General features: G+C 40.1%; 1 protein-coding gene across 1 annotated transcript in view; it reads right to left on the reverse strand.

Moving 5' to 3' along the window:
- Positions 1-9740, reverse strand: part of LOC140205172 (uncharacterized) — a 56722-nt gene extending 46982 nt beyond the window's left edge. Inside the window, exons 1-4 of the mRNA XM_072272469.1 lie at positions 9486-9740; positions 3064-3402; positions 872-1168; positions 281-382 (exon numbers count right to left, since the gene is read on the reverse strand). Coding sequence (XP_072128570.1) covers positions 281-382; positions 872-1168; positions 3064-3402; positions 9486-9537 — 790 coding nt within the window. The 5' untranslated portion in view covers positions 9538-9740. The remainder of the gene's footprint in view (positions 1-280; positions 383-871; positions 1169-3063; positions 3403-9485) is intronic.
- Positions 9741-10070: the final 330 nt, after the last annotated feature.

The raw sequence follows: 10070 nt of genomic DNA on the forward strand, positions 1-10070 counted from the left end.
CTAAGATGGCATCAGTAACCCGTTAATAGTTCATTCAAAACCGAATTGAAAACTGTGATGAAAATGTTAATCCGTGAGAATCATAATAAGACTAGTGGATGATATTGCAGAAGAGAGAAAAAAAGTCTTCTAATTCTGATTAAATTTTAAGAAATTATTATAATTTCAACTTTGAGTTAAGCTCCAGATAACAAATAGATTTTAATAAATTATCAACAGATAATTAAGCATTTTATTTTTCATACTCCAGTCAACCTTTATAAACCGAGAAAAGCGTTACCTTTAGATATTTTCTTCCAGATACAAATTCCAAAACCCAGAACAGAAAGTAGTATGATAATGCCAAAGATAATTCCAGCAATCAGCTTACTTTGTTCTTGTTCTGTTAAAACAAGCATGTTTTTGAAAACTTGAAAAATGAATAAACTATGTAATTTACAATATTCATGAGAATGTGAACTTATTTGACTTATCAGTTTGATATATCCCCTGCATGAATTAGTGGTACAAATTATATGCATTATATTTATTTTCAAGATGTGAAATAGCTGAAGATTGACACCTTTATGAATGAATGTTACATGTGTATTTGGGCTAATTCTAATTGTCTCTGTACTACATTTTTATCAGCTGAAGCATATACCTAAAAATATTTCTATCTCTTTGGATTTTTCAATTAGAGGCAAATTAGAATCAATCTCAAATTACTCATTTTCACATCTTCTGTATAAACAGTGTGATTGCTGGTTGAGCTGATAATAATATTTGCTCCACGGTCAATCTGCATATCTGAGGATTATCAGGGAAGCTTGAATATTGCGGGGCAACATATTAGAAATAAATTCTGTATACTTTTCCAATTGGATCTTACCTTTAGCCATGTTGCTTGCCAGTGTAAAATTTCCATGGAACTCTTTGTGCTTCACTGTACAGATGTACTTGGCAGAACTACTCGCCATCGGTTCTACTCTTACTTTAGTGATAAGACTAAATGTCCCACTTTGGTCCATAACGATATCATCAATAGACTGATCTTTTGAAATATCTTCCACTTTTTCATCTAGTACTTTTAACCATCTGACTGTAATTTCCTTTGGATAAAATTCCTTCACTTCACATATTGCAAAGTTCTCCTCTTTTTGCATAAATACGTTGACTTTTGGTTTGACTGTGGAAGAGAGAACAGAATAAGTTCATGATTAATATATATTATCAAGTACTCTAGTTAGAGCTTACTGACATCAGCAATGAGGGACCAGAAAACTATATTCTATGCATTCAGGCTTTAAGCTGTTGTTCTTTTTGTTTATTTACATATTTCTTACTTTTTTTTACTTTAACTGTTAAAAATGCGGTGGAGTGTCTACGTCATTTAATTATCATTCAACCATACATGAGTACCCATGAAAACAGCAAAATGAAACAGTATTCCTCTGGGATCAAGGCACAAAACACAATACAAACAGTCATGCACAACACAATGCTCATATTGCACATATGGATAGCAGTAAACATACAGTCACACAAAAATATATATAGAGAGAGCTCACGTCCCTGAGTGACATGTTCTATAAATAGTGTTGCTGGTACGGACAGGCAGTTCTCAGCAGTCCAAGGATGGGAGGGGCCAATCCCCAAATACAACAATACAATCGTTATAGAGAAAGGTATTAATTAAAAAGAATGAACATGCATTTATGTAGACGCTCTAACGCACTGCAATTTCCCAAGGAATTCTGAATTGAAATTATTCACTATTGGAAAGCATTCTGATGATTGCACACTTAGATCTACCTTAAGTATGCAAAAAAGAGAGGGCCTGACATTATTGAACGGAATTGAATTGAATTGACTTTTTTTTCTTACATCCTTCACATGAGTAAAAATCTTTACGTTACGTCTCCGTCTGAATGTACTATGTGCAATCATATTAATTTATAATAATTTATAATAAATAGAACAGTCAATGTAACATAGATATACACTCAGATCAGTGTGAGTTAATCAGCCTGATGGCCTGGTGGAAGAAGCTGTCTCGGAGCCTGTTGGTCCTGGCTTTTGTGCTCTGGTACCATTTCCTGGATAATAGCAGCTGGAATAGATTGTGGTTGGGGTGACTCGGGTCCCCAATGATCCTTTTGGCCCTTTTTTCACATCTGTCTTTGTAAGTGTCCTGAATCATGGCAAGTTCACAACTACAGATGTGCTGGGCTGTCCACACCATTCTTTGCAGAATCCTGTGATTAAGAGAGATACAATTCCCATACCAGGCAGTGATGCAGCCAGTCAGGATGCTCTCAAATGTGCCCTTATAGAAAGTTCTTAGGATCTGTGGGCCCATACCAAACTTCCTCAATTGTTGCATGTCAGTGTGAAAAGGTGATTCAATTCTAAAGTTACAAAATTGGAATTCCACTCATTAGCCAAAGCTCACATTTGAACAGATCTAACTGGCCCATGACCTCCAGAACAAGCACCAGATATGAAGCCTTCAGTGTGTGTCATTGCAGAAAGCCATCTTTATTTGAGTTGCCACAGTAGGTAAAAGGCTGGCTCCAAGGCCAGATAGTTGTGACACACAATCCAAGCACATGCAATCACCATAAAAATATAACGTATGTGCTTCACGTGAAGCATGATGGAGTGGGTCAGTGGCCTACTGGACTAAAACATCCATCACTTGAACTGTTCTACAAGATATGACTGGGTGTCAAAATTAGTGATGGTCTACTGCACACTACACAAGATTGTTACTTTTTAGAGCCAAACTTTATCAAATGCAACATAACAATCAGTTGAGGGAGAAGAACAAGAAGATCAAAGGAATGACAAGAAGGAAGAGGAGAAAGAAGAAAAGAGCAACACAGACAGGAATCCCTTTCCTTGGGATGCCTGTGCAGAATGAATCTGACTGATATCAGTAATTGTAACTCTTATTCCCTATTCACAGACACTTCTGGTAGCAGGCAACATGGGATCTGGTTGTTTACGTTGCAAAGTCATCAGCAAATAAACATGACTAATAATGTTATTAATGAGCAAAGTGAAAGATCCTTTTCTTACCTGAAACAAGCATCTTTGAAGTCTTTTCACCTTTATTTGGGGTTAGGTAAACAGTGCAGGTATAATTTCCTTCTTCATTAAGTTGTACTTTCGGGAGGTAAAGTGAAGCATTTCCATTCTGTAATGCATCTTCAAAAATCTGTGCACCTCTTCTGTTGGGTTGATGAATCCCTCCATTAAATATATACAGTTCCTTCTGAGATGTTTGAGATTTATAAGACCATTGAACAGCTACATGTCTGAGATCATGTTCTGGTTTACTGTATATGCATTTTAGAAGAACATCTTCATTTACTGAAACTTCCAGTGGAGAGGAAAATATCTCCAATTTCAAACCACCTTTAAAATAAGTTAAAGTAGTAAGTCATTGATTAGCTTTAATATCACAAATAGACAGAAGAATATATGATGAATGCTTAATCCATTTGTTGTTCAAACATGGTAGATTTGTCTGGATAGTGAAATTACGAAGGTTCAGGACAAGGCAGCTAACTAGTTACAAAATTGGTTGGGTGGAAGAAGTCAGAGGTCGCCAGTGGAGACTAACAAACAATCTGCAGAAAGAACTCAGAGGATCGAGCAGTATCTGTGGTAGAAAAGGAACTGTCAACATCTTGGGTCTAAGCCCTATATCAGGAGGGATGTTGTGGATGGCTGTGTTTCAGAATGGAGGCCTCTGACCAGTGTGAATGAAATCCAATCACCCTCTGATTTTCTTTCTGCTGTTCTGCATCGGCAGATATTGAAAAGGGACTATGGCTGAGCAGTAGGAGGAATTGTAATAAAAATATTCTGCTTTCCTTATGTTACATAGGTGTTAGAACTTGTCAACGTGAAAAACTTTTACATTGTATAAAATACATGGAACTACCTTCAGGGCATACACACAAAATGCTGGAGGAACTCAGCAGGCCAGGCAGCTTCTATGGAAAAAAGTACAAATGACGTTTCAGGCTGAGACCCTTCGGCAAGACTGGAGAAAAAAATCTGAAGAGTGGATTCAAAACGTCAGGGAGGGGAGAGAGACACACAAGGTGACAGGTGAAACCTGAAGGGGGAGGGATGAAGTAAAGAGCTGGGAAGTTGACTGGTGAAAGAGATACTACAGGTTTAGAGAAGGGGGAGTCCGATAGAAGAGGAGAGAAGGCCATGGAAGAAAGAAGAGGGGGGTTTAGCACCAGAGGGAGGCAATGGGCAGGGGAGTAGATAAGGTGAGAGAGGGAAAAGGGGATGGGGAAAGGTGAAGGGGGGAGGCATTACTGGAAGTTCGAGAAATCAATGTTCATGCCATTATCCAAACAGAATAAACAGCTTACTCGCTGTTGTTCCTCCAACCTAAGTGTGGCTTCATCAGGATAGTCGGGAAAGCTATGGATGGACATATTGGAATGGGAATGGGAAGTGGAATTAAATTGGGTGGCCACTGAGAGATGCTGCTTTTTCTGGCGGATGGAGTGTAAGTGCTCGGTGAAGCGGACTCCCAATGTACATCGGATCTCACCGATATACATGAGGCCACACCAGGAGCACCAGACACTGTATATGACCCCAACAGACTCACAGGTGAAGTCTCGCCTCCCCTGGAAGGACTGATTGAGGCCCTGAATGGTAGTGAGGGAAGAGGTGTAGGTGCAGGTGTAGCACTTGTTCTGCTTGCAAGGATAAGTGCCAGGAGGGAGATCAGTGGGGAGGGACTTTTCCTACACTACATCGATGACTGCATTTGTGCTGATTCCTGCACCCATGCTGAACTTGTCGACTTCATTCATTTTGCCTCCAATTTCCACCCCGCCCTGAAATTTACCTGGTCCATTTTTGATACCTCACTCCTCTTTCTTCATCTCTCCTGTCTCTGTCTCTGGAGACAGCTTATCTACTCATGTCTATTACAAACCCATGGACTCTCACAGCTACCTGGACTATACCTCCTCCCATCCTGTTACTTGTAAAAACACCTTCCCCTTCTCTCAATTCCTCCGTCTCTGCCACATCTGCTCTCAGGATGAGGCTTTTCATTCCAGAATGTAGGAGATGTCCTCCTTCTTCAAAGAAAGGGTCTTCCCTTCCTCCACCATCAATGCTACCCACAACCGCATATCCTCCATTTCATGCACATCTGCTGTCACCCCTTCCTGCTGCCACTGTACCAGAGATAGGGTTCCTTTTGTCCTCACCTACCACCCCACCAGTCTCCGTATCCAGAACATAATACCCCATAACTTCCACCATCTCCAATGGGATCCCACCACCAAAAACATCTTTCTGCCCCCCACTTTCTGCTTTCCACAGGGGTCATTCCCAAAGCGACTCCTTTGCCCATTCGTCCCTCTCTATTGATCTTCCTTCTGGTAATTATCCTTGCAAGTAGAGCAAGTGCTACACCTGCCCCTACACCTCTTCCCTCATTACCATTCAGGGCCTCAATCAGTCCTTCCAGTGAAGGTGACACTTCATCTGTGAGTCTGTTGGGGTCGTATACTGTGTATGGTGCTCCCAGTGTGGCCTCCTGTATATTGGTGAGACCCAACGTAGATTGGGAGGGTTTCACCGAGCAACTACGGTCTGTCCGCCAGAAGAAGTGGGATCTCCCGGTCGCCAACCGTTTTAATACCACGACCCATTCCCATTCCGATATGTCCATCTATGGCCACCTCCACTGTCGTCATGACGCCACATTTAGGTTGGAGGAACAACACCCTATATTCCGTTTGGGTAACCTCTAACCTGATGGCAGAAACTTCGATTTCTCAAACTTCCAGTAATTCCCCCCCTTCACCTTTCCCCATCCCCTTTTCCCTCTCTCACCTTATCTCCTCTCCCGCCCATTGTCTCCCTGTGGTGCTCCTCCTTCCTCTTCTTTCTTCCATGGCCTTCTGTTCTGTTCTATAAGACTCCCCCTTCTTCAGCCCTGTATCTCTTTCAACAATCAACTTCCCAGCTCTTTTCTTCATCCCTCCCCCTTCAGGTTTCACCTATCACCTTGTGTGTCTCTCTCCCCTCCCCGATGTTTTAAATCCAGTCCTCAGCTTTTCTTCTCCAGTCCTGCCGAAGTGTCTCATCCCAAAACATCGACTGTACTTTTTTCCATAGATGCTGCCTGGCCTAATGTATTCCTCCAGCATTTTGTGTGTGTTGCTCGGAGTTCCAGCATCTGCAGATTTCCTCTTGTTTGCGATTGGATTCCTTCAGGGTATTATTATTCTATGGATAGGTTGGTAGGACTGTCCTTTCAGAACAGTGGAGTCAAAGGGCCATAGAGATATACATCAGAGGGCAAAAGCCTCTTGCACGTGATGAACAAGGTGTCCTCCTGAGTTAGTCCCTTTTTTCCGCATTTAGTCCACATCCCTCTCAGCCTTTCCTATCCATGAGCCTATCCAAATGTCTTTTAAACATTGTAATTGTACCCTCGAGCAGCTTGACTCGTATACCGACAACCCTTTGTGTGAAAAACTTGCAGCTCAGTTCCCTATTAATTTTTCCTCCTCTAAACGTAAACCTATGCTCTGTAGTTTTAGACTCCCCTAACCAGGGCAATGGGTTTATCCATGCCCCTTGAGCTATAAAGTCACAATTCAGACTCCTTCACTCCAGGGAAAACAGTTCCAGCTTCTACAGCTTCTCCTCATGAATTGCCTCCAGGCCTAGCAATATCTTTGCAAGTTCTTTTGGTGCTGTTTTTGCTTATCATATACCTGCTGTAGTGTGGCAACCAAATGGCACACAAGTCCCAGGAGCAGTCTCACTAATATTTTGTAAAGCTGCAACAGGGCATCAGAACTCTCGTACTCAATACCCCATGTGCTGAAGTAAGGCATGCCCAATGCCTTCTTTGTCATATAGTACACAGTACCTGTGTCACCATTTTCAGGAAACTGCTATATGTACTCGTACCTCTAGGCCTCTCTATTCCACAACAAGCCTCAGGTCCCTGTCGTTCACTGTTCATGTACTGCACTGATTTACCTTTTCAAAATGCATTACCTCAGACTTCAAGTATAAAACATGAAACATACTGTAGAACACCACAGCACAGTACAGGCCCTTCATCCTACAATGTTGTACCAATCTTGTAAGCTTTTCTAAGATCAATCTAACCCTTCCCTCCTACATAGCTCTTCATTTTCTAGTCATCCATGTGCTTACCTAAGGGTTTCTTAAATTGCCTTAATGTACTTGATTCTACCACTGTTATGTTTTGTGATTCCAAACAACGCAGAGATTTTTACTCCCTCACACTGCGGGATGGATTTAAGACTGAAACAAACAAATAAATAAACATAAAACTAATAGAAAGACAAGCAAGGGTACTTGAGAGATGTGTGTAAACTTTATCAAGTTAAATTCCACCTGCCTTTCCTTTGCTCATTTTGCTAGTTGGTTAAGTTCCTGAGGTAATCTTAGACAAGCTTCATGACTGTCTACCACATTGATTTTGGTGTCGCCCACAAACTTACTACTCGTGCCACCTACCTCCTCATCTAAATCATTAATATACACCCAGTGGCCACTTTACCAGGTATCTCCTGTACCTAATAAAGTGGCCACTGAGTGTATGTTCATGGTCTTCTGCTGCTGTAGCCTATCCTCTTCAAGGTTTGACGTGTTGTGCATGCAGAGATAACTTTCTGCACACACTATTGTAATGTGTGATTATCTGAGTTACTGTCACCTTCCTGTCAGCTTGAACCTGTCTGGACATTCTCCTGTGACCTCGCTCATTATCAAGGAGTTCCCACCCACACAGATACCACTCACTGGATGATTTTTTTGATTTCGTACCACTCTCTGTAAAGTTTAGAAACTGCTGTGCCAGAAAATCAGGGACGATCAGCAGTCTCTGAGATACTCAAACCACCCCATCTGGCATGAATAATTACTCCACTGCCAAAGTCATTTAGGTCACATTTCTTCCCCATTTTAATATTTGGTCTGAACAACAACTGAGCACTTTGACTATGTCTGCATGCTTTTATGCATTGAGCTGCTGCCATGTGATTGCATTAGAGAGCAGGTGTACAGGTCTACCTAATAAAATGACAACTAAGTGTATTCGACAAATAGCAGAGGACCCAGCCATCAATCTCTCAGCATACCACTGGTCATACCAACTTAAAGAAACCGAAATGGAATGAGTTTTATCGATACTATTTAGAAATAATAAACTTACACTGTCCTACAAGCATCAATAACCCTGAACTTTTATTTAAAACGACACTTGTATCAGGATGAGGACTTCTCTCAGGTGAAAATTCCACAGCTCCAATTTATGGTTAACTTGCAGAATGCCACATTTCTTCACTCTCATTCCAGTACCAAACCTCATCATGCTGGTAAACTACAAGCACCAAGGTCACAATATTTGCTGTCGTAACTCATGAAGTCAGATGCTTTGACATTGACAATTGCAGCACTGAGTAAGACACGTCAGGCAAGAGATGGGCAATTTGAACAAGGCCATGAATAATCTTTTATCTGAAAGCATGAAAAGGAAGAGGAAAATTGGCTTATGTGCATCCAGAAAACTTGCCACTGATTTGGAACAGTTTTCTTGGGGAAGTCAGGGTTTTACCGATGAAGATCATTTCAGTTCCATGCAATTTGATTACACACTGAAAATCTATCTATCGTTTACTTACTCAAGACACCAAGAAATATTTATCATTGTCTAATCCTCAACCATTTAAGTGCTACAGAGTTTAAAAAATCAGTAAGAAAAGTTAGTGACATTATTACAGTACACATTAAAAGGTAACTTTATGATTATGCATAATTAAGCAATACTTTTATTTTTGTAATTATTAAAGGAATAAAGGGAAATGTACAGAGAAAATATACATTCATTTTTGTGCATACGTTCATGTATGCATAGATTTAAGTACCTGAAATTGTAAGTTAAGTAATACTGAACTAATGACTGGAATTGTAAGCAACACAACTGGCATAGAGATCAAATTCCACCATTTGTGTAATTTTCTTATGTATAGCTTACAGATCGTGAATTTGGCAACAATACAGTATGGATTTGTTGATATAGTACAAGATATATTTCCCTGAAATTGTATACATAGTGTGGTATAACGAAGAGGAAGGAGATTGAGAAAGCATAAACTAGCTCTCTTGCATGTAACGTCTATATTTTGATGAGATTTTCAAAATGAATATCCTTAAACCTTATAGTTTAATGGTGCCTTGAAATTGTTGGAAACTTTTTTTACTAGTTTTTAATTAATAATATCTGAAGTTTTTAAAATTTTGATAAATCACTCAGATCGATGCATGCTGTGGCAAAAGGCAGGTTTTACAAGTGTGTTGGAAAACCGGCCTAAAGGAAAACAGCAATTCATGATCCACATTTGATTGTCCAGGCTAACAATGTTTTTAACTTTGACCCAAGAGAATGCAAACCTCTGGTGTCTTACCTGAATATAAAATGGAAGACATCACAAGGGCGGACAGACTTAAGATTCCCATTATTAAAACAGAAGATTTTCTTTCCTGTGCTGCCGGTTCTTGCAGATCTTTAGTTTCAAAAAGTTCTTAGTTTCACTTTCATCATTTCTGCACCTTAGTTTGTGGACTATGGACTGAACCAATATAACAATAAAGTCTTTGTAGACTGAAAGATATTTTATTCGTGGAGATATCAAATATGGTAAGGTTCTCCCGACTGATTTCTATCAGATTGTAAGTTTCTACACAACAATTCTTTAAATCACTGTCTAGAGATATTTCTGGAAGGAACGCCCACATTCCTCAAAACAGCTGAACTTTCTCTGCCTCAGTTTGGTAGATACGGATTCACTTATTAACACTGAAAGAAAACATGTTCAGGCAGGGCAGGCGACAGTGAATATTGAGAATTGCCCTTTCTTTTTGCTGATGATCACATGCACTGACATTCACCAATTTAAGCAGTATACAAGTTTGCTGGTCACATCACTGCCAAATCAAAAGTGGTGATGAATTGGCACATAGGAAGGGGATTGAAAATCTGGCTTTATAGT

Source organism: Mobula birostris, chromosome 11 (genome assembly GCF_030028105.1).
Source record: "Mobula birostris isolate sMobBir1 chromosome 11, sMobBir1.hap1, whole genome shotgun sequence".
In the NCBI taxonomy this organism is placed as follows: Eukaryota; Metazoa; Chordata; class Chondrichthyes; order Myliobatiformes; family Myliobatidae; genus Mobula; species Mobula birostris.